Genomic DNA, 27,490 nt, shown 5'->3' with positions numbered 1-27,490 from the left:
CATGATATTACATGTATATAGTTTAACTGAAAAGCCTCCCTTTTCCATACTACTACTATAGTTTAACTGAAAAAATCCATCGAAGTAGTTACATTATTTTGTATGTCATACTTAGATTAACATCTACAATGTATTTAATACAATTAATGGTACCTTTGTTTAATGCAATAAAGTTGTTCATAGTTGATAATGCTTCGCCCTATTCTGTTGACAAAGATTTGACAATTGATACAGTAATTTAGTCCAATAGATTTTTATAACATGGTCAAAGCTACCAAAGTTTTCACCAAGTCAAGGACCTAAGAATAGGACAGGATTAGGACTGCTATAAACAATCCTTTTTTTCCCTGGCCATTTGCTTTTATACCAGTATTCCCCTGATTTTGTTGCCATTTTGCTTTTTATTCACTCGTCACTTTGCCAAGCTGTCACAGAAAACCATTCAAAAGCTAGTGAAAAACGTGCAAAAACAAATGAAGCCATGCCCCAAGGACAGGTGGGCGTGACGAAGGCGTGACCTGTCAATCACCTACTCGTGGCGCCAAAATAGGCGGCGCATAAATAGAATGTCCCGGCATGCACCGCAGTGTTACAGCCTCTGGGCAGGCGCAGAAAGGATTTGGTGACGTCACGTCGATCCGCATGTGGCTGATGCAAGAGTAGTTTGAGTGAACGTCGTGTCGCATTCACGCTCGTCTGTGTCGCTTAAAAAGTGTTTTCTGAGCAACCCATCAGATTTACAAGTCGAAGGAGATCACAGGGAAGAGCAGGGATTAGCAAAATGGCAGAGGAAGAAGCGGTGAGTCGTATAGTTGTGTTCTGAATCGGTGCGTGTTGGGTGAAAAGCCACAACATGGCGGAAACGTGTGGGCCATCATGGGCAGCTGTGAGGTTGTGCCCGTTCTTATACTATACATGTTCTGTTGCAACAAACATTGATCAAGTAGAAAATATTATATGTCTGCCTATCGTTTATCTAGATCAACCTTCCTTGGCTTTAGCCTTAGCACTCAGTTTTACAGAGGCGCATGAAATTACTTGCCCGCATCTCTCAACAAAATTTATTTCCTGACGATTTCCAGACTAGTAATTGATACCACTATAGTTTCTAAAACTTAGAGATGTATTCAGTAACCAAGAGAGATATCGCCTGCTCTTTATTCGTGTGTTGTTTTACGCGCTGCTGGTAGTGTACGGGTGGTTCGACACGTAGCGGGTTCAGGGCCGGGTGAACTCAGGTCAGGACGAGATGGGCCCAGCATGTCGAAAACGATTCCAGCTGGTCCCAACTTCTTCAGGGAACCTTTGGGACAGCATTTAGACATAGAAAACTACCATATGAGGCTTTGAAATGTGCTGTAAATGCGCGACACAGTGGTTGAAATGTTAGTTTTTCTGGATTCAGATCGCCCCCCTCAAAAAAAAATTATACATCAGTCACCCCTTGGGATGAAGTAATGTAACCCACATCCAAAACTTATGAATATGGTATGTGGTTATGTGTAAGCTGTGTACATAAAGTACAAGTACAAATTTAGGTTGCCTTCTTGTCATGTTGATAATCAGCTTAAATCTTGCTGTATCTGTTTGTCCCCCAGATATTTGACCTGTCCCTGAAGAAGAAGAAGAAAAAGAAGAAGGTTCCATTCGACCCAGATGCGGCGCTGGGAGAAGGTGGTACCAATGAGCAGGAGGAGAATGAGAAGACGGAGGAACCAGTCAAGGACAAGGAGGAAGATGCTGATGATGAGAAATCTGAGATTATCGATGGTGAAGTCCTCTCATCTAGTCATTTACTCTTTGTGTTGGCTACAAAGGCTGATGATCCATAACCTCAAGTTTATTTTAGGATGATCCCCATACAGGGCAAGCTGCACATAGAATACAGCTATGATTATACAAAATGTAGTTCAAAGTCAGTTAAAATGTTCACATGTATTCCTGCAAAGTGGGAATGATGAAAACATTGGAAAACTGTCATCCTTTCTTCAATTTCTTCTAAGTTCCAGTACCCTGGTTGGAAAGAAATCCTACTCCTCAAATTTCTACAGTTTCTGTGAAGTAGTACTAGTAGAACTTAGTTTTACATGCATTATTTAATATTACTTTATTCCGCTCTACCAGTGTCTCCTTGTGGTTGTGTTGTGGTAACTGCAGACACTTTCATAACCTCTGACCCCTTTTCATATTGCATCATCTTTCGCTTTTGTTTGCCCCCTATCTTTTTCATCAGGATATAAATACATTACTTGTAGCTACCAGTCTTCATGTAAACACTTACTGTATCATATATTGTCAGCCACTGTTTTTTTCATTGTACTGAGTGTAGGAGGGCTCTTTTCCAAGTTTTACAAATTATGAATTAACTAACTGTTTTGAAACACACACATATACTAGTAGATAAGAATGTACCAAAAAGTATGAAATGAAGCTTGATCTCTTTGATTCAATTGATTTCAGTGACTTTAATCAGTGATCTGGTCTACCAAATACATGTACAGTCATTGTATCTCAATCACAAGTTCAACATGGTTGTAGGCTTTTCTCTAAATTTAGGGGTTTCATAGTGATAGTGTCAAATTTTCAGACAGTCGTTTTTAATCTGCCATGCTAGTTGCCCATGGTGAAGTTTCATATAGTGAGTAGTGCATGCTGGGGCAGTGGGTAGTCTGCAGTCATAGTGGTGCCTTTACGTTTCAGGCAGGAAAAGTCGCCACGTCACCTTCGCCTTGCCTGAAGATGAGGACGGTGAGCTTTCCTGTTAGGCTAACCTGGTCAGCAGTCTGTCCCAGGGCTGCAGACTGGGTTTCCTCAGCCTCAGTTAGCTTGTATCCCTGCCTGGCCAACATACAACCCATCCTGGCGACTTTACCTGTTTAAAATTGTTAACTTTTTCAAATAGGTAATGTCACCAGGGTGGGTTATGTTGCCTAGGTGGGAATAGAGGATAACTGTGACTGAGGAAGCCCAGTCTGCAGTCCTGGGAGAGACTGCTGACTAGATTTAGTTTGGGCAGAAGTGCTAAAGAACTAGGCCATACTAAAGAACTAGGCCAGGGAGAATACATCCACTTCAAGTTCTGTCAAACAAATACATGTAAAACCATCCAATAGATTTCCCAAATTTGGACAAAAAAACACACCATCTTGCCATATTTTTTTAAAGTCAGTAACTCACAAGCTAAGAGTGGGTAGCACATAGCAAAAAGCTTAGAATCAATGTTTCTAGCATATAAAATTTGTTTTTGTTTCGGGCCCTTGGTTTTGAGCCCCATATATACTGTGACCTCATAATAATGAGCACCTCTCATTGTACATTGCTTACCCTTTCATGGTCATACTTTCCCTTTCTCTGGCTTTTCTGTACAAATGTCTTCTATACGAATCTTCCATTTGTCCATGTTTACATGTAAGTAGTGCAGGAGCCCGGCCCGGGATTGTGTTTGTTATTGTAAGCAAGATGGTGCAATACCCATACTTGATTGCATGATGATTGTATGGTGTTTGTTATTGTAAGCAAGATGGTGCAATACCCATCCTTAAGAGTTGCATGATGATTGTAAGGCCCTGCCATTGGTATAGAGTCGAAAGACTGACCAATCACTAAACTGTACATGATAACAGTTTTTACTAACTGCAAGAGTATGCCAATGTTACATCATTTACTGATCGGAAATTAGACTGTACAGAACACTGTTCTTTAAATCTGTTTTTATTGAATAGATGGGGTCTTGAAAAGGTAAGGTAAAATTGTGTTAACCATCCATTCGATTGGTTGTAACAAGTTAAAAGGGACAAGTGAATGGGATAAGAAGTGAAAACATTGGCTGCCTAGAATTTAGAAAACCTGGCAATTGGAAAATCTGCTCAACTTGAAGATGAAAAAGATTTTGAGTCAGAACGAAAGGATAAGATACCATAATGTGGAAAGCTTTTGTCAAAGTGACTTACAAAACATGACCGTAACTTCAGTGACAATTGTTGACATGTGGCTGTGAACTTGAAATGTGTGACTGACATCTCTCTTGTGTTCTTTATTGCAGACTTTGCTTCTCTGGATTTAAGCCTAAAGAAGAAAAAGAAAAAGAAGAAGAAGACATTTGACCTAGCAGATCTCGACGAAGCTATGCCAGTGAGTTTTGTAAATCTTTGCCAACTACGCAAAACTCCATTCTACTAACAAATGTCCAATCTTGTGAATGGAATAGGGTTATTCTTGCTCGATTACAGGAAGGAAGACTTGCCTGAAAATTTGAGCATTCTTGTTTTCAAACATAAAGTTTTTACCACTAGAACTAAAAGGTTTAAATGGCAATGTGGTTGCAAAGAAGAAAAGCCCAAGATCTCATCTCATGCACGTGTTTGTTTGTTTGTTTGTTTTCCTCAGGAGAAGGACAACAAACTGGATTCCGAGGAGAAGGGCGTGTCGTTTGAAGACACGGGTGCAGGAGATGTGGACGCCCCGGGACTGGACGATGATCTTGACTTGGACTTGACCAAGAAAAAGAAGAAGAAGAAAAAGGCAATCAAGATGATGGTTGATGAGGATGCAGACGACGACAAGGAAGATGAAGGTAGCACTTTGTCCACCAAAATGTCTGCCCTTTCCATACGTTTCCTCTGACTTGCTGTCTGTGCCATGACATCTTTCTCCTTCACTCTTTTTTTCCAAACATATACTCTTGGATATAACAAAATAATTTTCTATTTTGTGGGTAAGAATTTAAGCAACTTTCAGTTTTGCAGGTTAAAGAATTCAAGGCTTGGTATTATTGATAATAAAGAAGCTAACTAACAGCTTACTTTTGTTGTAGTATGGAAGGAACAGTGACCTTGTTATTTGTAGAAAGTTCCTCTAACTAGCAAGTGAAATTTTTGACAGCTTGCAGCCTTGCAATGTTTCGGGTATCAGAGAAAAGGTGTTTTGTGGTCTGGTGACCTAAAGCATGTCTAATGAGCTTCGCAGCTTTGATTTCCTCAGAAGATGTTTTTCCTATGAGGGCTGCTCTTCACTTCTGTTTCTGTCCCGTTTCTGTCCTGTCTCTGTCCTCTGTGTGACTGGCTCCTTCTCTGCTGTCTTCTTTTGGTGAGAATTTAGTCATTCATTTTCTCTGATATTTCTAACACATTCCAGAAAGAGATGAGGTGTATCTATTTTGTGTATGTGCTGTACGTGTCATGTATATGTGCTGTATCTGTCTTGTATATGTGCTATATATGTGCGGTATCTCACTTTGTAGACAGACAGACTGTCCCAATGGCTGACGAGCTACGGGACTGAAAGAGAGAAAGAGATATCTGATATTCCCTCCATGCTTGTTAAGTTATATCTATCATGCCAACAAAACCTTGTTTGTGTCTTACAGATGATGAAGCGCCAAAGATCGGCTCCATGGGGGGTCCATCTTGGCTCGGCTCCGAGAGAGACTACACCTACGATGAGGTCAGTGACCCCTTGAAAGAGTTTCTGACAAACTTAAGTATAAGCCTTTCAAGCATTTTAACTATGTTTACCGAAGGAAAACAAATTGTTTTTGCTCAGTTTCCTCTTCCTCTTCTCCAAACAGTGACCTCTGACCGAGAATCAATGTTGTGTCTGTTGCCATGGTAACTAGTGTTGGGTTACATCATGTTGTAATTTTATAGCAGGAGGGATTTATTCTCCTGTCTGACCATATATATGAACGTGTTTGAGTAAGAATTGACAGAGCAGACCATATGCGAAGGTAATCATTATGCATTTGCCTGGCAAATGTTACTTTTCTAGTTTATTGTACATTGGCCATTGACTCATCTTGTATCTTTTTTTACCTCCCAGCTCCTGACACGAGTGTTCGACATCATGCGGGAAAAGAACCCCGACATGGTGGCCGGCGAGAAGAGGCGGTTTGTCATGAGGCCGCCACAAGTCGTCAGAGTCGGCACCAAGAAAACCTCGTTTGTCAACTTTGCTGAAATTTGCAAACTGTGAGTGGAGCCAGTCATCTTTTGTCGGTTTACACATGTAATCATATTGATATCCTCTGGACTACCAAGACGTGCAAACTTGATTGTGTTTGGTTAGTTCTATCAGTCGGAAATAACAAAACTTGTCCTGATTTGAAACATTTGTATCTTATGAATTGTAAGATATGCTACTTTTGTACTGTTTTCAATCATTTTTTTTCTCTGATCCTTGTCAGGTTACATCGACAGCCCAAACATCTCCTGGCCTTCCTATTGGCTGAGCTGGGAACAAGGTAAGGCATGGGACTTCTTATTTTTTTTACCAAAGACCACCATAAAGAAGGCTCAAAAACCACAGGATTTGGATGAAAACTGGGTTTGTTAGAACTTAGATGAGGAAAATCTGTACAGATACAGATTTGGATGAAAACTGGGTTTGTTAGATGAAGAAATAGGCGTCAAATTATGGAAATTTGATGCAGGTTACCTGCAGTTTGACAACCCCATGTTGACGTGTTGTTTTACTTGCAGTGGTTCTGTGGACGGCAACAACCAGCTGATCATCAAGGGTCGGTTCCAGCAGAAGCAGATTGAAAACGTACTTAGGAGATACATCAGTAAGTACCCCCTCTTACTGTCACGCAAAACATAGGTGGCAGACCCAAGTAACTTAAAGAATTACAATGTGTCTTTCACAGTGTTGTCATGTGTTCTTAGTTTGTCTAGCTTTCTAACAAGTTATAGAGTAGAGTAGAGTAGAGTAGAGTAGACGTCTTCGCCAAGGTAGGAGCTTAAGTTCCAGTTTAGGCCACTCTTCCCTTTCAGTGCACAGACATCTTTGGCTTCTGGGGATGATCTAGAGCTCTGTAGTCGAACATCAAATTTTTCTCTTTCATGTGTGAGTCCAGCCTTTCCTTAAAAGCATTCACCCTAGGTGACATCAACAATATAAGAATAGGATACGATGTGTAACCGTCTCCTTTCTGTGCCCACAGAGGAATATGTGACGTGCCACACCTGTAGATCTCCGGAGACGATCCTCCAGAAGGACACGCGGCTTTATTTCCTGCAGTGCGAGACGTGCCACTCGCGCTGCTCCGTAGCTAGCATCAAGTCCGGCTTCCAGGCCGTCACCGGCAAGAGGGCTGCCCTCAGGGCAAAGGCCACGTGAGGGCAAGGGTCATAGGGTAGCACGTCTTCCAGGAGAGCTGACATACTGCGAACTGAACCGGCATTTGTCCACACATTGGCATGGTTCTGGATGTGGTGGCGGCTGGTTACATCACAGAGAACGACCGGTCACACCTAAACCATTCTGCTGTCTGAAACTGTCTAATGAAAGGCTCCTACTGTAATTGATAACAATAGGTTCCATTCTGCAATACTTAGGTAGTTTGCAGGGAAAACAAATTCGTAGCCACCTGAATTCTGGGTTGATATGGCTGAATTGGTCATCTGGGATAACTGCTTTATGGTGGTTATGCAAGAATGGCACTTTGTGATTAGGGAATACTGTATAATACTGTAATATTTCTGGACAAATTTTGGCAAACCTCAAGTTATGAACTAGTCCTTTCAAATATTTTGATTACGGGTAAACCGTTCAAAACAGAATAAAACTCGTGTGATGCTTTCCAATATTGCAGCAGAGGGAAAGGTCTTGTCCTGGTAGCTTTTTGTGATGAATGCCACACATCATGTTTGCAGGTATGTCAGCACTTTGTGGAAGGTGTGATATTGTTTGGAGAATGTTAACTGTAGCCAGCACTGACCTGCAACAGGTCCCTTCTCTGCACTGCTCCGGCACATGTAAATACACGTGAAGCATCGATTACAACATTGCAGGAACCCAGTTAAAGATAGCCACGGTTGTATCTGTTATGGAGCAATGTACAGTTGGAACAAATAGACGATGGAGACACAATTTTGTATGTAGAGGGCGGTGTTGAGAAAACATCATGTCATTTTTTGATTCAGTACATTGTATTTACTAAGGTCGAAATTCAGCTGGCTAGTATCTTTGGGGTTCAAAGTGTACTTGCTTCCAGTGTTAGTAACTTGTATCTTAGATATGCCTTGTACTGTTGTAACAGTGCAAAGTACATAACTTCAGGACTATTGCATTGATGTATTTAAACTATCTGCAAAAACATTTCCGGAAAAAATACATACGTTGTGTAGCAACATAGTTACCATATCCTGATACTTGGTTCTCTTTCACAGTTTACTTTTTTGTGATTGAGTGATAGGAAAAAAGGTGTAAACCAGTAGTGTTATCTCATCTTGCAAATGCAAATGCAAAATGTGTAGGGACAACTCTATCATGTATTGATATTATGTTTTCCTGAACATACATAACTATATGTTTATCAACGTTTCTTGGAGTAAATTGAGTCCTTAGGTGTTCAGAGCTGATCTTTTTTATGAGATGTATGGGGTAAGATATAACATGGTTGGTCAAAACTCAAACTTTTGATCAAACAAAGGATCAAAACTCAAGGAATCTGCAATTACCATAATATACAGCGTGACCAAACAATGGATGAGGTCATGGAAAGTTAGAACTTGTTTTAGTGTTTCCAACAGAAACATGCTCTCATGCAAGTGTAACAGCTGTTGAAGGCATCACCAAATGTATAAGTTGTTAACCGTTCCCGAGTGTGCCGACATGTACCGCTGGCCACACATTGCTGCTCCCATCTCATTATAAAATGTCTCCGTGAAATAACCAATAAATTAGTAAAAACTCTTTTAAATGTCTTTCATGTTTTCACTGTGTTTTCTTTGTTCGTAGTATTTACACAAAATTGTTACACAAAATACCAAAACATGAGTATTTCATGGTTGATATGTGAATAGTTGTGCTGTACCTGTCTACTTTAGCATACCTAGGCAATGATGTCACAATACATAAATTATGTTAATGAGTCCATAGCTTTACACTTCAAGATGAGAAATTTTACATTCCACTTCGTGCTATATCAGATTATAACAAACAGAATAAACGAAAACATTACACTTGAGAATGTGGTGTAGTTTACAGTAAGAGCTATCCCCGTCAGTGCAGCTACGAAGAACATACTATAAACCACAAACGTTGTAGACATCACAAAGGTTGCTATTACTATTGGCGATTGCGCAATCTTCATGCCTTAAGGTGGTATGGAAGGGTGGCTGAGGACTTTGGGGACATCCTAAAAATACTACTTAGGATTACCTATGGTCATTGATTTTTTTTGTGTGAGTACCTTAGTGCAAGATGATAATTTATGCAAATTTTGATGACGTAATCATGACGTCATCTCGAGTTATGAGCCACGCCCCCTTTTTAGAAAAATCAATTTTTCTGGCCAGCGCTTTGGTTTTTATTCACCATATTTTGTTGAAAGGCACACACTAGTAATAGCAACAAACGTATGCGAGCATTTTTTAATATCTCAAAGTGTTGATTTTTTATGAATTTTTTTTCGTAAATGTCAACAGTGCCATGCGCCAGCACTCCTCCCCAACATATAAAGCGGCGCAGTGTGTCGGCCTCGCATACGATTTTAGTTTATAAGCTTATCTTTCAAAAAATACCACCTTTTTGTCTCTTTCCATGAACATTTTTTCCACAGTTTCATTCTTAAAATGCTGTATATGTCGTAGGGGTTACATAATGTCCATTTTGAAGCCCGAAAGAGCCGAAATCGCCAATTTTTTGTCGCCATTCCAAGGGCGCCCATCCCTCCCACCGAAAAATGGGTCATTGGCCTGTCAGCACGCTGTATTTAGCTTACTGCGGCGCTATTTGGAAAAACAGGCCGGGGATATGTCCAGTAAAAAGAACAGCCAAAAAGAACGCTAAGATTTCGCGCGAGTAGGGGTCACGTGACTCACCCAAAATGGCGGATGGCGTGGCTTGTTTACGAGCGGAGAAAGCTGTGCGCTTTGCGCCAGCATTTGGGCCGGTAGACGATCTTTTTCACGGCCGTATCCTACGGAGATTTGCAGATGAAGGTTTATGGACTATTCTGAGACCTTATTGGAGAAAATCTGCCGGGGTATTCTGGAGTTACGGACTTGTTTTTTAGGCCTACCCCCAGAGGAGATTGACGATCAGCAAGATCGCAACACTGAAAAGTTATCGCGCGATACCGGAGTAGATAGCCCTGGAAAAAAAGCTTGCCTGGACGTGGTATGGGATTATGAGCGAGTATAATTTTGTTGATTATGTGAATTTACGTTGCACGTTGTCCCAGACTTGTGGAAATAATTTTCACGCACGACGTTCTATGTTCTATCTGAAAAGTACGGACTATCTCTGTAAATCTGTTGGAACTGATTTTTTTTGTAAGCGGCTACTATTTGCTGTATGCTGTAAATCGTAAAAGATTATTGTTAGCAGTTACCGTAAGATTATGTAAGTATCGTATTTTTTAATAAAAACGTAGATTTTATAAAAATTACTAGTAGTTCTTATCATGTCTGTTCACTAGAACGTAACGTTAACGTTTAGTAGTTACAAACGTGTTGCAGTCGATACAAACTCAGAATAATAAGACAGTGCACCGGTAGAGACGCGTTTTTATTCGGTAGAAAATTACTTAATGAGTTATCTGTGAAAATCATGAAAGAACACAAAGGATAACGCCGCATAATGACGGCCGAGTATGAACTAGCAAACGCGGCTCTTTATGCATGCAGTGACCCGGTCCGCCAGGCCGCTCATAACTAAACCAAGATCTAACTTGTGGCTTAAAGCAGACAGCTTCGTTTCTTTTGGCAGTCGAATGTTTTTATATAGGAAGTTGTCAGATTATTTCTGGCGTTTTTGGTGATTTGTGTGGCTGCATATCTCTGGTTGTGTGTTGCAACTTGACAACATTTTGCCGATACGAAGTGTGATAAACAATGGAAACGGCTTGTGTTTTCAGAAAATTATTATTCTTTGCATTTGGCAGGTTTTTACCCAAAACGTTTTGCAAACAACTGACATCAAACGCTCAGTAAAACTCTCTTTTCCAGTGTCTTTTCCCTTCCCAAAAATTATGAAAGTGAAGCTCTCAGTTTACGTAATGACCAGCGAGCCTGATTGGTCGAGCGGCGGAGTAGCTTTTAAAAATAATGTGCACACCCCCACTGGGGCCTGGCTGGAGCGTGAAAAAAATGCACAATTTGGCGGTCAATTTGGCGGCCAAAATGTGGCCATAGTGACAAGACGAAAGAAAATTATAAAAATAGACCCAAAAGACTACCATATCAGATAGAGTTCGTAGTATTTCTAAATATGCCTCAGCTATCCTTCTGGACCACCTTAAACTAATGAGTAAGGAAAATAACGAGCCGGGGTGACGACCGGCTCCTAGCTCAGTTGCTAGAAGAATTTTTTAGGGGGTACAGGTCGCCCTCGAGTGACCCGCTTACTTCGCGGGATGCTCGTGTTGTAGTGATCTGCCCCAACCCCTTTACAACTAAAGAAAATTGAATATCAAAGCAGTACAGGATAAGGAGCGTTGGATAACATCAAACACTGATTTACTTCCTGTCTTTGTTGCCTATCTGTTACGCAGAACTCATTCTACATTACATAAAATAACATCATTAGTGACTCTCATTCGTTACCATTGTCTCTTGTGTAGAAGACGTCTAGACGTGACGCTTCGCACGCTTAGTGTATTATATTGAGTCCTATGACAGGTTCGAAGCTATAGTGCCAACTCAAAAAAAACTCAAGGGGATAAAAGAAATAATTTACATTAATTTCACAATCATACGTGTAGTAAAAAAGAAAGAAAATGTACAAGTAAAAAAATTAATTGTGGAAAAATATTGCATTCCCACACCGGGAATCGAACCCGGGCCTTGGCGGTGAGAGCGCCAAATCCTAACCACTAGACCATATGGGAGTTGCGTGATAACGAGGGAGCGATTACACCTCTATGTACCTACATTTACCTAGTACATTAAGTTTTCATTCATGGAAGATTAATAGGACTAAAAAAAGGTTATTGTTATAGACTGATGACATAAAGTCGTATTAGTCTGTCTATAATGTGTATTTCTGCGTGATTGTGCTGCGTTGAAACGGCTGTTTTGGACAGGAAATGTAATTTTACTACTGATCGCTTGGCGGCGCTACTGTACTACTCTGCCTGCAGACATAGTGTTCATGACAATTTATGGCCACATACAACAATGTGGACTGATTGAAAAGGTGCAATACTTGTCCTACGTTGATTAAAATTAGCATTGACATTCTTAAAGTGTGCAATAACATCTAACATTATCTTCATAGTTTGGAAGGGGGACGGAAGGGCGACAGCAGTGGTCGAAAATAGACGTGCACTAGCCTAGGAGGATCATTTATAAAAGATGACAATTTGCAAATGGATGTTGACGTGACAAAGAAAAAGTTTATTGACGTTAACATGCTTGTGAGAAGAAGTGTTGTTGACCCTACAGTGCAGGGTATTCAGTGGAGTGAGCTGCTTTGTTCTTGGTTCTCTCCTGTTCCAACACCTGTAGGCTATATCTCATGGCGTGGGAGGTGTTCAACAGTTCCCTGGTCCTGCTGGCACCCGAGCGAGTTCTGGACGCCACGCTCATGTTTGTGTTAACAGACACACCTGTAGAGCTCACCCCTGGCTGGAAGCGTACAGAGCTCTTCAGGTCCAGGTTGGAAGCAGCTGGGATGGTGGACGGACAGGAGTTTTGCCAGCCAGCGAGGGTGTGTCCCGACAGGCCAACGGTGTCCGAGGGGTCAAAGCTCCGCCGCCGGTGAGGTTTGACACGGAGGGAGTTCACCAACGAGGATCGAGGGACGCTCACACGGACGTAAGCGGGAGATTCCAACGTCTCTTCGCCTGCTCTTGTGGACCTAAGGTTATAGTAAGAACATGGTTAGGCATCTCATGCCATCTGCAGGGGAAGCGTACTAACTGTTACATCATTACATGGCTGTGTATCAATGCAATCAATGCCATAAAATGCACAAAAGGTTTCAAGAATCTAATAGGGTGACCAACATGACTTACTTGCAGATGGCACATTCACTGTCGCCAGCAAAGTTGCTGTGCATGGGGGTTGGGAAGAGCCTGGAGTTCAGCCTGTAGCTGTGGACACAGTCATGGGTGTCATCCGAGGCTCCTGCGGGGGCTAGTGGAGACTTGTGTCGTCTGAACTGGGGAGGGAAATCAACATTAGTTTGCTTATTTGGTTTCAAGGAATTTCCAGAAAAATAAAATATATTCCAGCCCAGCAGGTGGAACCTACAGATGATGGGTCCAAGCTTACCTGTGGTGTCTTGACCTCCAGGTGTGCTTTGTGCTCACACTCCTCCCGGTTCACCCGCCGGAATTCCCGCAGTTCCTCAAAGAACCCCTCAGAACGGTCCAGCGAGGAAACGTCATTGTCCAGCAGCCCAGCGATCCAATCATAGCCCAGCAGAGGCTGGTCGTCCTCCCTCCCCTTGGCCTGTAGCTCTCCCACCGTCATGGCCGACTGGTTACCACGGTTACTGCCTCCTCCAACCACAGTTCTCCTCTTCACTGGTGTCCTGAGGATGGAGGCAGGCTTCTTAGCCATCTCCTTGGCCCTGCGGCTGTTTCCTTCGTCGTACAGGTGAGGGGTGGTTGGTTCTTGGAAAGTCGACTCTTGACCTGCCTGGTGTCTTGATGACAGGTGTCTGGTTGACTCACCTGTGGGAAAGGTGGCCTCATCAGCTTCTTGAGTCGCAGTTGTGAAGACATTTCCTAACTCTCTTCCTAAAGGAGTTGACTGAAACCTTGGCAGCTTCTCCACTCGTTGTAGTTCTTGAAGTTCTCCTTCTTGCCTGGGGACTTCATCTACAAACGTCACTTTCTTGGGAGTCCGCACTCTCAGCCTGGCTGGTTGTCTGTCGACTCCAGCAGGATCAACGACCCTCGTCTTCTTGTGGTCGGGACTTCGCGCCTCCTTGGGAAGATTTTCCACATTCTTGACGTCTAAGATGTCTCCCGGCTTGTGGATTGTCACCTTGTAAGTGTCTCTTGGACGTTTCTGACTTCCAGAAGACGCCTTGACGAGTTTTAGCGACTCCTTGACGGCGGCTTGCCGATTCCGAAGCTTCTTGATCAGGAGTTGGTTTTCGTACCGCAGATCGTCCAATTCTGCCGGAAACTCAGCCATACTTACCTCTAACACCTTTAAAAACTTCCAACTATCACTGATCGCTATAAACAGGACAATGACTCGTCGCAAGCGTGCGTTTTGTCTGCTTCATGCGAAGCTTCCTTCCTCAAGTTTCCGCCATCTTTCAAATTATTTTTGAAACCGATCCTTACTCCCATGATGCAGCGCGAAATTTCCGGCTCAAAAATAAAATGGCGGCGCCCTGAGGTAAACACGAGTTATTTACTTGTTATTTATTTCGAGGTTTACAGATAACCGTTAGCTTAACGGTTTTTATTTCTGCACAAATTACTGCATAACTATATGCGTGCCTCGGTGACAAATTGTCCTGGCCTTGTCTATCCTGAGATCCTAGCGTATTGACTTTTGCAGACTCTCTTTTGGTGGGGGAGGGGGGCAAGGGGTTCTGAACAGTAGTTCCGTGCTCTCAAAAAAATTATACTCTCATCACCTGAAACGCGCTTTTAGACAAAAATGGTTTATCAGAGCACAGCACTATTAACACGGGCCATGGTTGACCAATTATGTAAATTTAAATCGCTGTCTATGCTCCACCAAGCAATTTGTATATTTTGCAATCTATTGTCATATTTATACAATTTGGAATGAATGATTTACTTACAGTTCTTATGTAATGGACTAACCATGTAAAGAAATAAGTCTGAAGTCTACATGTTGCAGGTTTTTTCCCCAACTGCTGAGATTGTCTACTTGCTGAGGAAGAAAAATCAGAGCCCAACGGATAGATTCTGCCATGGCCAAGTTTGTTCCCAAGTTTTGGAAACCTGGTGAGTCTTTATGTGGTCCAGAGGTATCTGATGAGATCTACATCTATCTAAATCATGCATTAGTCTTCGATGTGTTGGTTATTCATCTATGCTACATGATTTCTCTAAAAAGTTCATAAGTTTGAATGCAAAAGCAATGACAACAAAAAACCTCTTGATTAGCATTTAAGTTCATCTGAGATGGTAAGATATATTATGAGAAACTGCAAACTGTTATCCAACTGAAAAAAAATTCAGTATTTACTTGAGTTAGAGAACAATTTAAATTTTGTCATAACTTCTTGATTCTTAAACTTAAACAGAGATGTAAAATATTGTTTCCCCACCTGAACAGGTACAGAAGCCCCAGGTGTTCATGAGGAGAGGGACCAGGTGAGTGAGGGGAGTGGTGAGGCTGTTGTCTACAACCCTAACGCTTCACTGTCCATCCAGCAGCAGAGACAGAGGCTACCTGTCTTTGGGGTAAGACTGACAAATTACCTTACATTTGTGTAAACATGATTTTAACAAGAATAAATCAATTTACTTATTTAACCAGTCATTTTGTGCCTTTATCTTTGAATAGATTGCAACAAACATGAGTTATACAAGAGCACTTTCAGGCTCGGCAATGTATTTAATATAGATAACACTTATAATTCAGATGTAAGAGCACTGATGCTTATGACTCCTTCTCTTCTCCAGTATCGTAACCAGATCCTGTACCTGGTGGAGAGGTACCAGACTGTGGTGATTGTAGGAGAGACAGGCTGTGGCAAGAGCACACAGATCCCACAGGTACAGCGTGTTTGGCACTTTCTAGTCTGTACATAATGAATGGATTTCAAATACCTTTGGCCCACAATACAAGCATATGAATACTACTACAAACTAGAAAGGTATCATTTCCAAAGCAAATACATAATCTTTACCTTTGCATATGGTCTGCTCTGTTAATTCTTACTCAAACACATTCACATATATGGTGACAGGAGTCTAAATTCCTCCTACTGTAAAATTGCAATATCAGTTACCATGGTGACAGACGGTCTGGTTCAGGTCATTGACCAGGTCAGTGTTTTTAACTGAAGAAGAAACAGAGCAAAAACAGTATGTTTTCCTTTGGTAAACATAAATATGGGAAACTTATAATGCCAAGGTAGAGGCCTTCCTCCTTTGAGCGCTTTTAGGTCCTTCCTTTAATATTTCCATATTTTTGTTAATAGTAGTTGATAAAAATGACAATGATGATGTTCCTGTGCAGTACTTACTGGAGGCTGGCTGGGGAGCAGAGGGTCATGTGATTGGAGTGACCCAGCCCAGGAGGGTAGCCTGTACTACAGTGAGTTAAGTTAAAGTTAAAGTCCTCCCATGGTCGCATATTAGGTGGTGGCCAACTCTGTTTCTAGTAGCCCTTGGGCCACACAGTCGTGCAATCACTACAGCAGGGGGCTAGTCCACTGGTACTGGTGTGTGTGAGTTAAGACACAGTCATATTTCTTCATGATCATGGCTCTCTCCATTGTCCATCCTTTTATCCCTGGACAGAATTTGCTTCTCTGGACCAATAAAACTTTCAACCATTCTGTCCTCCTCAGTGGACAAAAATTTAAGCTTCCTCAGGTCATGAAGGGTGCTTCAAAGTATCGTGTGTGTGATGGGCCTAAGCTGTATCTTGTCTCACCAGGTGGCCAATCGAGTGGCAGAAGAGAGGGGTGCAGTCCTGGGCCATGAGGTCGGCTATTCCATCCGGTTTGACAACCGCATTGATCCAGAAACTACCAAAATCAAGGTACAGTCTCCTCCTTTTCTATGTGTACATATAGTATTAGCTGAAAATTTCATCTGTATGGAGATATGAAAAATACCATTTATGTACATGGGAACCAAGGAATTGAATTGGTGTGACCTTGTGAAATGTGTTGTCTCTGATGTTGCTGTTGTTGTTCTGCAGTTCCTGACCGACGGCATGTTGGTACGGGAGATGATGGCTGATCCACTCCTCAGGAAGTACAGGTAAACAACAACAAAATCAAACAAGTAAATACACCAATGTAAATAAAGTATATACATTTGTAAAAAACGGTAGACACAGATAAAAACGCACTGGTCCCGGGCACCAGTCCACAGGCAGACACTCTAACCACTCGGCTGAAAAGGTCTAGACCCATCGGCTGGGTCAGTTGGTAGCACCTATAAACCCCCCACTGTTACACATTGAACAGCAACACAAGTTTGTTTTGTTTTGCAGTATTTTGATGTTGGATGAGGCTCATGAGAGAACCCTACACACTGACATCATCATTGGTCTGCTGAAGAAGGTAATGTAGGATTGTCTTTTTCTTTTCTTTGCTCAGCTTCAGGCTTCAAATTTGTGAAGGAAAGACCTGGAGATTGTATAAAAAAAATTAACACTATTTTCTCTTCTTCTCAGACCAACAACTTGTGCACTTTCTGTTTGAAATTGCTATGTGGAATCTGTGTACCATTATGGTCTTTGGTTACAACAAAGTTAAGACATTGACTAAGCTGTAATGCCCTGTTTTTTTCCTTCTATTCAGATTCAGAAGAAGAGAGAAGACCTACGGATCATTGTCTCATCAGCCACACTGGACGCAGAAGTACCTGGCTAATTTTACTCTCTTCCATTCTTTGATTTTCTGATGAACGAAGTTTTCACGAATCAACACACAAAGTTACCTTGTACATGTAGATGTCATCCATTACATAAAGTTGGAGTGTGCTTCTTCTTCTACATTGTAAGTGTAATGTTTGACTTGAGCTTGAAAGTTTCTTACTTGCTACCTTACAAACCTGGTTTCATCTTTATCATGTCAGGCCTTCAGGGATTTCTTCAACAAGAATGTTTCTGATCTGGAAAGGTAAGACTGTTCAGCCCCAACACTGATCCTTTGAATTCTATGGGGGACATACAAAATAAAATGCATAGAAAATGCCAGCAAAACTAGTTTGTTACCTAAAGTGGGTTATTCGATACAGACTATGCTACCTGTACATGGTATTTGGGTCTTTCTCCTCTCCCCATTTTAAAGCAAAAATGTAGCTTAAATGAATATTGGCCAACTTGCATTTAAGGGTGATATACTGGTAGATTCTGATATAAATTCTTTTTTCCAGTTTCGACACAGCTCGAATATTGTCCATAGAAGGTAGAGCCTTCCCAGTCAGTATCTACTACAGAGAAAGGTAAGGGTATTTCTCATGGCATGTACAGAAAAATATGGACTTAAAGGTATAACTCTGCCTTGCTGTCCTCCTAATGACCATGATATTGTATGTACCACAATGTAAATGAATATTTTTTCCTGTCTCCAGTCCAGTTCCAGATTACGCCAAGGCCACAGTAGAAACCATAGTGAAGATCCATGAGGGAGAGAGACCAGGAGACATTCTGGCTTTTCTTACAGGACAAGTGAGTCACCAGTACTGTCATCTGTCAGTGATGTAGTAGTTAGCAATGCTGCTTCTTAATCGCAAGGTTAAGTGTTCCGTGTATTGTTGGTAATGGTTTCATGTCAAAATTGTATTTTCAAATTCATGCATTATTGTAAGAAATGTACTGTACATGTATGTATTAATTACATCTGATTTATAAAATTTTCCAGTATTGAATGTAAATGTTTTTCAGGAAGAGGTGGATTCTGTGGTGTCAGACCTCATGTAAGTATATGTTGTATATTAACATATACAAGTTGTTATAAAAGTCCTTCCCACACCATATGGTGTATAGGGTGGCATTTCATTAGTACTTTGGCTACATACCAGTAGTTGTGCAAGTACATTTGACTTCTTCCTCATGTCACATTATATCCAGGCACTAGTCCATATTGATAGCTCTGTGTGTTTCATACTTTGCCCCATACCTACCGTACAGTAGCTGGTGTGTTACGCCGAAGGGCGGTTATACCGGCTATGCCGATACAGATACAGTACCAGTATGTGATATTTTCTCTAGTTGTTGTAATTTCCTTATTTTCATTTTTAGTGAGTACAACCGCTCCAGCAGGAGACAGGGTGAGAGGAGAATGAAGATGAGAGTTCTCCCCATGTACGCAGCCCTTCCCCCTGGAGAACAGGTTAGACTTACCAAATCATACTCCAAGCCAAACAGACCTTCAACAACCATTGCATTAGTGTGGCTGAATCTTGCTGGCTACAATTTAGGCTCACTTAATGAGCTCTTTTGTTCAACTCTTTTCTCCAGCTGAAAGTCTTTGAAAGAGTGTCGCAATCTACCAGGAAGGTGAGTCTTTGTCATGTTAAGTGTTATTATTATTTGGGGGGGGGGGGCATGGTATAGTTTACTAGTATTTCCTTTCTTGTGCTATTAAATTGGTGTGTCTTCCTTTGGCTTCTTTGTGGCGTAGCCAATAAGAAAAATGTTCAAAAGATCTTTGTGTAGCAACGAATCTGATGAAATAAATCTGGTAATTTTGTTAAACCTCACAGGTTGTTGTTGCCACAAACATTGCTGAAGCCTCCATCACTATCAATGGCATTGTGTATGGTGAGTAGCAACACCTTATCAAGAACACAGCACAGAAAACAACAAGTCATCCTCATTTTTCATCTATTCCTTCAATAATTACATAATTCCATCCATGCATTTGTTAACTGTTAGATTCATGAAGAGGATGATGTAACAATGTTTTAAATCTTCCCTTCCAGTTGTTGACTGTGGCTTTGTGAAGTTGAGGGCCTACAACCCCCAGTCTGGAGTAGGTAAGACAATATGAAGTTCTTTATTTCTTACCTCTGATATGATTGCCAATTATGATATTAGACTGGCAGCTTGGTTTGTATAGCATGCTCCAAATGCCATGTGTACAAACAGCTGTATGTACCTTCCGAAAATAAATAGCAGCGAGAAGCAGAACTCCAGTCAGAAGCTCTGAGGAAGGTGTCTGATAGACATCGAAACGTAAGCAGGCAAGATACAGTACGGGTTGTGCAAGAAAAAAGTATCAGCTGTATACCTTAATTTGAAAGTTCATCTGTTCAGCTCCAGTCTTTGTGAAGGAACAAGCAATTCATTAATCTCTAAATTTACCAATCTTGAGAAATTTATTTACAGTCTGAATAACTCAGAGATGTTGTAACTGTTCCCAGAATCCCTTGTGATCACGCCGGTCTCCCAGGCGTCAGCTGGCCAGCGGGCGGGGCGGGCTGGAAGGGTGCGCTCAGGCAAGGTCTTCAGACTCTACACAGGTATGTGTCAACAATAACAGTATTTTCCATGTTACTGCTAATACATTATTAATAATGTATAAGGTTAACCCACTTATTTGATTTGTTGGTACTTGGATGATGATGTGTCTGTGATTTTGATGGCATCTTTGTGTTTTATTCCTTAGAGGAAGATTTCCACAAACTGAAGACCAACACAGTCCCAGAAATGCAAAGGTGAGACTAATGTTTTGTCATGAAGAGATAGCTAGACAATGTTCAGTACATACGTTTTTAGGGAGTCATTACACTGTTTAATACAATTTAGTCAAATACCTCCCAGCCCTCTATGTATGTTTACTGAAGAAAACATTAAGTTTTTTGTTTACTGAAGGTAAACATATTGTTTTTGCTCTGTTTCTTCTATTGTTCCAAACATTGACCTGATCAATGATCTGAACCAGACCGTCTGTCACCATGGTAACTGGTGTTGGGTTACATCATGTTGCAATTTTATAGTAGGAGGGACTCCTGTCACCATATATATGAATGTGTTTGAGTAAGAATTAACAGAGCAGACCATATGCAAAGGTCAACATTATGCATTTGCTTTGCAAATGTTACTTTTCTATTGTTGTTTTATATTGTCATGCTCGATTTTTACTTCAAAATCTAAGAACCATTTTTGAATGACTATACTGATCCCAGGCTTCCTTCCACACAGGAGCAACTTTGCCTTTGTGATCCTGCAGCTGAAGGCTCTGGGCATTGATAACATCCTCAGATTCAACTTTCTCTCTGTGAGTGAAGCAGCTTGGTGTTGTTTGCTAGAGATTCTTAATTCTAGCCACTCCAATTTGTTGGTTCTCAGATTTGCTGGCTTAATCTTTTTCTAACTTTGAAAAAAAATTACGATGTATACAGTATACTTGCATCATTCAGGACACATGTAATACTATGAACCAGTATACAGATGTGTATGCCTATGTGTAAACTCCCCAAATGCTTACATATATACAGATCTATACATGTACTGACTATTGTCTTGTTTCAGTCTCCGCCAGCTCAGATTGTTATTAGAGGATTGGAAGTCCTGTATGCACTTGGGGGTATGTACCACAGAAACTGTGAAATGTAACATTTGTCAAATGCATCCTGAAGTATTGTTTTTGATATCTACATGTGTTTCAAAAAAATGATTGATAACCAATCTGTCTTATTTTATTACAGCATTAGACAAAGATGGTGACTTGACCAGACCACTTGGTTCCAACATGGCAGAGTTCCCTCTCAGTCCCATGTTTGCCAAAATGCTGCTGGAGTCAGGTGAGTTTTAAAAATCTCATGTATCCAGTCATTGTATTAAGTATTAATATTGAGCATGATGAATTTGTAGTGACGTATCGTTTTTATATCAGTGTGTTTCTGTATATTTCTGTGATTCCCAATTGTTCACATTGCCATAATCCTCAGAACTGCTACCTGTATTTTCTTATCCAGGAAAGTTTGGATGCTCAGAGGAAATTCTTACCATCGCTGCAGTGCTGCAAGTCCAGAACATCTTTGTTCACCCTTCTAACCGGAAAATTGAAGCAGTAAGTTAGAACAGATTTAGTTGATACAGCTGGTATCAAAATGTGCAAATCTTCCTGAGTACATATACTAGTACATGTATGCTGAAAGAGACAGTCTCTTTGACTAATTATTTACAGCAATCTGAATTTGTAGACTGTTTTTCACAGTTTCCAGGAGTACTGTGTCTATTATAACATCCTTGTTTGTTTCGGTGACAATTAAAGTTTCTGCTGTTTTTTTGTACACCCTGTACAGCTAAGAGCTCACCACAAGTTTGCTGTGGAGGAGGGAGACTTAATCACTATGCTGAATGTCTACGAGGCCTTCATCAAGGTACAATGTACTGTTTGACTTTTGTTAGTATCAAGTAACTGGTTTAAGCCACTTCAAGGCGTAGCACAAAGTAAGTACATGTACGATAATATTCTTCAAGATTTTAAATTGTAAAAAGTCGGCAATTCAGTCTCTTAGGCTGCCACAGACTTTTTACCTGTATGTTTATGTGAATAATAAACCAGTCACCATCATCCAAACATCATGTCCTGCTTTGCTTCCATTTTCACAGAACAAGAAGAGCTCCCGTTGGTGTCAGCAGTACTTTCTGCATTACAAAGGTGAGAAAGACTCTCTACATTTAGTAACTTGGCTGTATCTGTTTCTGTATTGTTCAACCTTTAAAACTGCCATACAACTATACCATAATTTTTTACCTGCCTGTCAGGACTGGTGAGAGCCACGATGATTCGTGAGCAGCTGAGAAAACTGCTGGTGAAGTTTGACGTCCCCATGAACTCATCTGAAGGTGAGTTACTCTCGAAAAGTTGTCCTGGACATTATTACATTTCAGAGTCCACATTTAATCACATTTTCAATTTTTAGTCCTCCAGAAGGGAATAAAGGAACAGCTATGGGACTGAGTGAGCGTGAGTGAGGATTTTACTTATTGAGACAACTTCTTGCTTTAATTGCAGGGGATGTTGACCCAGTCTGTCGATGTATAGTGTCAGGATTCTTTGCTAATGCTGCCAGGTTTCATCCTACTGGTGTCTACAGGTAAGCCATAAAAGTCTAACACGAAAACTTTGGAAACTTTAATTTGAATGAGCATATCTCCAGTGTTACTTAATAATTGCATAGGTTTACTTTCTGACCAAACATACTCTACTTCCCCCTTACAGGACTGTGCGAGATGACCACGAGCTCCACATCCACCCCAACTCCTGTCTGTACAGGGAAAAGCCTCCGCTCTGGGTCGTGTTCAACGAGGTTCTCCACACCTCCAAACAGTTCATGAGAGACGTAACTGTGGTGAGTGACAGATGTCAATCATGCAAACTTCTCTCTGAAGCCACACTCATTTCTTTCCTACATTTTCCTAGATTTTAAAATTAAAGGGAAAAATATGAAAACAGAGGGCTGGGAGAAAGAATTGACTCTTCTCTCCCTTAAATTGTTTGTACATGTACAAGTTTTCCCTCAGACTAAGAGTTTCTTTATTCAAATTATTGATCTCTCAGTTCAGCAGTATTCAATTGATGAGGTGTAATAATGACAGAGGTTGTTTGATTGTACATACTAACACCTATACATTGCAGTTATTGAAGGCAAATCTTTATATCTCATACATTATTAGAAGACTTCTCATGACATCCCCCCCGCTCTCTCTTGTCTGCAGATTGACCCAAGTTGGCTGTATGAGTTAGCTCCACACTACTATGAATATGGAACGGTGAGCAACTTTTGTTTGACACACTGATTGAAATACAGCAGTCTAGATTTGTAGCTGTTCATTTGTACTCTGTTGGCAACAGTACTGTAATGGTCATCAGGATATTTATTTATACAGCTTGTGTGATTCAATTCTAGTGAAAAAGGAAGATTTCTTTGTCTAACTTATTACATTTTTCTTATATCTAGGAAAGAGAACTTGCAGCAAAAAGAGCCAGGTTGGAGTGAGAGTACCCAAAGCATTCATACGTAAGGTATCACTGGGCTTTAAGGAAGGGAATCAACGGCAAATTGTTGACAATGGAGGACTCAGTCTAATCCCTGTGTATTATATTTTTGTAAAAATAAAGAACAGAAAAAATTCCTGGGTTGTGTGTGCTTGCATATGCAGGCAATTGAAAGTATTCTTTATATTCTTCTTATACTGTACTGTAACATACATATATAACTGTTATATAAATATTTCTCCAAAATTGTTGCTGTTGTGAAGATCTTTAGGTCCCATTGAACCAGCCTGTCTCAGCAGTCTTGACTTGACCATTTCCACGTCTAAGAACCTTTTGTTGACCTGATCATCTTCTCCATCATGTCCCACTCCTCCTTGGACACCTGGGTGGGAGGAGACATCATGTAGGCAATTTATTTCTTGGTTCTCTGACATCTTCAAGCCAAAATGAAAACAGGGCTGGAGGAAAACATGACATAAATGAATAGATGACTAAACAATGACTGATGACAGCAAATAACTTACTCGTCGGAGATCATTGAACATCCCTGCTGCATTTGGAAGCTCTCCTCCGTCAAATGTCACAACCTGCAGAAATATGGCCAAGACATATTTCTTAACTTCTTTTTCTTGTATCTATAATTCTATTTCCTAGAGCCTGAGGGTGGCTCACAAGTCAATTTTTCAGTGAAACATTACAACACATTACAAAGAACATCAGACAAAGTCCATGCGTACCTCTCCTGACATCCAGCTTGCGTAGTCGCTGACCATGTAGGCAGCGAGGTTAGTGAACTCTGCCACCTCCCCCAGCCGGCCGGTCGGGATCCGGGACATGAAAGCCTTCTCAAACCGCCCAGAGGGGTCCAGGCGGCTGAAGGCACCCTGTGTGTGTACACAAGACACATTGGGAATTCATTTAAACTCTCATTACACAGTTTATCGTCTGTTATCTCTTAAGAAAAAGTGAAGGTCTGTGACTACTGACTACCAGAAGTTATAACTATATCTGTCATTTGTTACCCGTTTTCCTTGCTAATGGTCACAGTTTCATACAAATCAATAAATTTCAGATCATAATTTTTCTATTTTCACAATGTGAGAGAACATATCCAGCATAAAAAAGTAGTTGTAAGGAATCTAGTGGTGTTCAGTTTTAATTACCTTGGTCTTGATTGGTCCTGGTGCGATGGCGTTAAACCTCATGCCGTACCGACCCCACTCTGAAGACAGTGACCTGTATGATGCAGTGGGTGGAGGAATCAGGGCTTTGGTGGGGATAACTGCCTGCACCAGACAAATGCTACCTGCACAAGTCAGATCTAAGGAAGATGGATCCTCTTGATCCTATACCAACTCTTTTGGGGCATTTGATGGGTCGTAATGTTCTAAATACATGATCATTGCAGCAAGGAAATGACCAGTGTTATATGTTTGTAAGTCCTTACTGTGTGAGGGCCTCCACCCCAGCCTTCGCTGCTGCACTGGGCACTACAAACCCTGAGCCGTGTTGTGTGTATGTGGCAAGGATGGACAGGAAAGCTGCTCCTGTAGCGTGGAGGGTACCAAACTCAATTCAGTACAGTATAGTATAAAATACATAATGTAGGAAACTTACAATAAAGAATAGCAGGGAAATCTAAATTTACCAGATAGCAAAACGTACATGTACATTTATGTATTTAACCAAGATTTTACAATGGTTATTAAAGTAGTACCTTGGTTAGCTTGTATAAGTCTCTTGCCGACATCCAGTGTGACATAGGCTGTACCATTTAGCACAATGTCAATGATGGTTTTCCATGCATTCGGGGACAATCTGAATGAAGACAGAAGAAGAGGGCAACAGTTATTCAAGGATTTCTGCAAAGTTTTAAATATAGTGTACAACTGCGCGGAACTCAATAACTCAGTACAGCGCTGACTCATAAATGTCGCAAAAGGCCAGCATGTGCACATGAAAGTTGCTATGTACTACTGCAAATTCACAATCCCAGCTTTGTATTCCTGTGGTTTAGAAGTATTTTTTATTTGCTGAAATTTTTTTATTCGCTTCTTCACACTAGTTTGGGGGTCTTCAGAGGATGTCCTCCCATAAAATTAAGTCAGTATGGCGATACTAAAAAAACAACCTCTCTGTTGGTGAGATGAAGTTTCCAGCTGCGTTGTTGATGACCACGTGGGGCAGACCAAACTCTGCGACCAGGGTATCCACCGCAGACGTCACCGCTGCGGGGTCTCTCACGTCAGCCTGCAGGGGCAGCACCGCGTTCCCGGTCTGTCCTGAGATCTCGTCTGCTGTCTTCTGCAACACCTCCAGCTTCCTACACGTTTTAATGGAGAATTTAAGAGAAATGTAGAGAACACCATCGTGGAATGACAATATATAGGCTCCAGTTTAAACCAAAAGAACTACAGTGAAAGCTCATTTTTATATTATAATTCATTTGCCACAGAAAAGAACATCTGATTCTTGTATGTTAAACTGTATTATCCAGTACTGTATTGTATGAGTTGGATCACTAAAGATAGCCCAAATCTTTAAAGAATACTACTAATAATAGTGACCCTAATTTTTTTCAGGACTAAAACAGGAAACACAACATTTTTTCCCGAGGCCTTAGGGTTTGCCTTTTTCTTCCCTGGGTCCTACCATCTGAACTACCCTGGGAACAAGACCGTTACTTACCTACTGGATATGGCGACCTTTGCCCCGAGGGAAGACAACATGGCCGCCATCCCCTTCCCGAGGCCGGTTCCCCCGCCTGTGATGAACGCGACCTTCCCGTCAAACGTCCCCGGGGGCAGCATGGGGCTGCCGAGCACCGGGAAGAACCTGGACACATCGGGACGGTCAGCCGTTCTCTGGGCTGAGGTGGAAAACCTGGCCTGGCACTGTGGAAGTGAGAGAGGCAAAAACATCTTTATAATTTGACATAACATAGTTCATACATACACATGACGAAAGGTTGAACTTGAAAACACCTAGGACAACCATAGAATTAGGGAACTCAGGGGGCACAAGGTGAAAGTAGGGAGTGTAGGTTTATCTGATTGTTCAGGTGCCAAATCTTCATTTCTCAAAAATTCTTTAAACATTATTTTAATCAAGGTTAGGTGGTTATACTACTTGAAGCAGGGACACTGCATACTGGAACATTTGCACCGATTTGAGTACATTTGTACCAATTTGTGTGGTTCTCTTCATCAAAGGGAGCTAGCTTTTTTATGGTATAACTTTGAAGAGACGAGACTTTCTTACACCTAGTTCTTGTCTTTAAGACAGAAACGCATACATGTACTCCAGGTAGCAACTCTACTACATATACTACTAGTACTAGGTCAGGACACAGCCGCAACACCGCCCCCCTCCCCCGAAGTAGTCGTGTTTTTATTTGTATACCTCTCTCAGTAAACCAAACAATGTTTACCATCTTTCCCACACAAATACGCATCCCCAACCACACAATCCCTATCCCGTATACAGCAGTCAAACCGACCTGGGGACCTGTGAGGCCCGTAAACCGGCTCCCGAGTCGAACACCCAAGTACAAACGCCCCGCCATCTTGCTGTCACGGAGGTCATGACCTTTCACCTATTTACCTGTCGAAAAGAAAACTTTCTTTGTCTGAGGAACATTTTGGAGATGGAAAATATTATTTCTGTACAGTCCACCGTCACTGGGCATCGCTTTGAGAGGACTACCGTAGATCGACGTCGAGGTCAAGCGCAGCATGATTGTGACTGTAACTGCAGTACTTTGGACGGTCACTAGGCGGCGCTTTAGAAGGCCCATCCAACTGCAGCTGGTTTGTGATGTGGATGGAGGTCGGTAGCTTGAGCACCTTCACCCCTTACTAGTCAGGTCTAGTAAGGGGTGCCTGTGTGTGGAAGGTGTTCAGCACCAAGG

At 41.4% G+C, this 27,490-nt stretch overlaps 4 protein-coding genes, 1 long non-coding RNA gene and 1 other non-coding gene across 7 annotated transcripts; 2 read left to right on the top strand and 4 right to left on the bottom strand.

The window, feature by feature from the left end:
• Window positions 1-564: 564 nt before the first annotated feature.
• LOC109473563 (eukaryotic translation initiation factor 2 subunit 2-like) lies at window positions 565-8,085 on the top strand. Of its 2 annotated transcripts, XM_019773458.1 has the most exons (10): window positions 565-799; window positions 1,599-1,770; window positions 2,701-2,748; window positions 4,043-4,131; window positions 4,387-4,573; window positions 5,366-5,442; window positions 5,818-5,966; window positions 6,182-6,238; window positions 6,477-6,562; window positions 6,941-8,085. In XM_019773458.1, exons 1-10 carry the CDS (start codon window positions 782-784, stop codon window positions 7,114-7,116), a joined length of 1,059 nt encoding a protein of 352 aa, XP_019629017.1. In that variant the 5' UTR covers window positions 565-781; the 3' UTR covers window positions 7,117-8,085. The 2 variants fall into 2 exon arrangements, with proteins under 2 accessions (XP_019629017.1, XP_019629018.1); XM_019773459.1 differs by lacking the exon at window positions 2,701-2,748 and having other exon boundaries at window positions 566-799.
• Window positions 8,086-8,187: 102 nt separating this feature from the next.
• LOC109473581 lies at window positions 8,188-11,589 on the bottom strand. Its single transcript, XR_002140430.1, has 2 exons — window positions 11,241-11,589; window positions 8,188-9,096 (listed from the first exon to the last, which is right to left on the bottom strand). It is a non-coding gene; the product is annotated as an uncharacterized LOC109473581 (long non-coding RNA).
• A 172-nt stretch (window positions 11,590-11,761) lies between these two features.
• Window positions 11,762-11,833, bottom strand: Trnae-cuc. Its single transcript has one exon. It is a non-coding gene; the product is annotated as a tRNA-Glu (tRNA).
• A 501-nt stretch (window positions 11,834-12,334) lies between these two features.
• Window positions 12,335-14,285, bottom strand: LOC109473559 (migration and invasion-inhibitory protein-like). The gene is made up of 3 exons (XM_019773453.1): window positions 13,221-14,285; window positions 12,962-13,107; window positions 12,335-12,804 (listed from the first exon to the last, which is right to left on the bottom strand). Exons 1-3 carry the CDS (start codon window positions 14,091-14,093, stop codon window positions 12,384-12,386), a joined length of 1,440 nt encoding a protein of 479 aa, XP_019629012.1. The 5' UTR covers window positions 14,094-14,285; the 3' UTR covers window positions 12,335-12,383.
• Window positions 14,286-14,687: 402 nt separating this feature from the next.
• On the top strand, window positions 14,688-23,718 carry LOC109473575 (probable ATP-dependent RNA helicase DHX35). The gene is made up of 29 exons (XM_019773477.1): window positions 14,688-14,884; window positions 15,219-15,346; window positions 15,569-15,661; window positions 16,128-16,205; window positions 16,551-16,655; window positions 16,818-16,879; window positions 17,115-17,184; window positions 17,425-17,484; window positions 17,702-17,745; window positions 18,002-18,070; window positions 18,200-18,296; window positions 18,513-18,544; window positions 18,870-18,960; window positions 19,089-19,127; window positions 19,334-19,391; window positions 19,553-19,606; window positions 19,994-20,092; window positions 20,239-20,287; window positions 20,775-20,850; window positions 21,105-21,159; window positions 21,281-21,376; window positions 21,551-21,645; window positions 21,881-21,958; window positions 22,191-22,239; window positions 22,347-22,427; window positions 22,597-22,678; window positions 22,804-22,933; window positions 23,301-23,354; window positions 23,543-23,718. Exons 1-29 carry the CDS (start codon window positions 14,851-14,853, stop codon window positions 23,579-23,581), a joined length of 2,097 nt encoding a protein of 698 aa, XP_019629036.1. The 5' UTR covers window positions 14,688-14,850; the 3' UTR covers window positions 23,582-23,718.
• Window positions 23,719-23,833: 115 nt separating this feature from the next.
• Window positions 23,834-27,177, bottom strand: LOC109473564 (2,4-dienoyl-CoA reductase, mitochondrial-like). The gene is made up of 9 exons (XM_019773460.1): window positions 27,080-27,177; window positions 26,269-26,474; window positions 25,712-25,903; window positions 25,298-25,398; window positions 25,028-25,127; window positions 24,744-24,816; window positions 24,318-24,464; window positions 24,105-24,167; window positions 23,834-23,962 (listed from the first exon to the last, which is right to left on the bottom strand). The coding sequence occupies exons 1-9, from the start codon at window positions 27,143-27,145 to the stop codon at window positions 23,903-23,905; spliced, it is 1,008 nt and encodes a 335-aa protein (XP_019629019.1). The 5' UTR covers window positions 27,146-27,177; the 3' UTR covers window positions 23,834-23,902.
• Window positions 27,178-27,490: the final 313 nt, after the last annotated feature.

Source organism: Branchiostoma belcheri, unplaced genomic scaffold (assembly GCF_001625305.1).
Source record: "Branchiostoma belcheri isolate BF01 breed outbred unplaced genomic scaffold, Haploidv18h27 scaffold3, whole genome shotgun sequence".
In the NCBI taxonomy this organism is placed as follows: Eukaryota; Metazoa; Chordata; class Leptocardii; order Amphioxiformes; family Branchiostomatidae; genus Branchiostoma; species Branchiostoma belcheri.
Note: the sequence above shows the minus strand (reverse complement) of the source record. Positions and strands in the feature narration are given on the sequence as shown.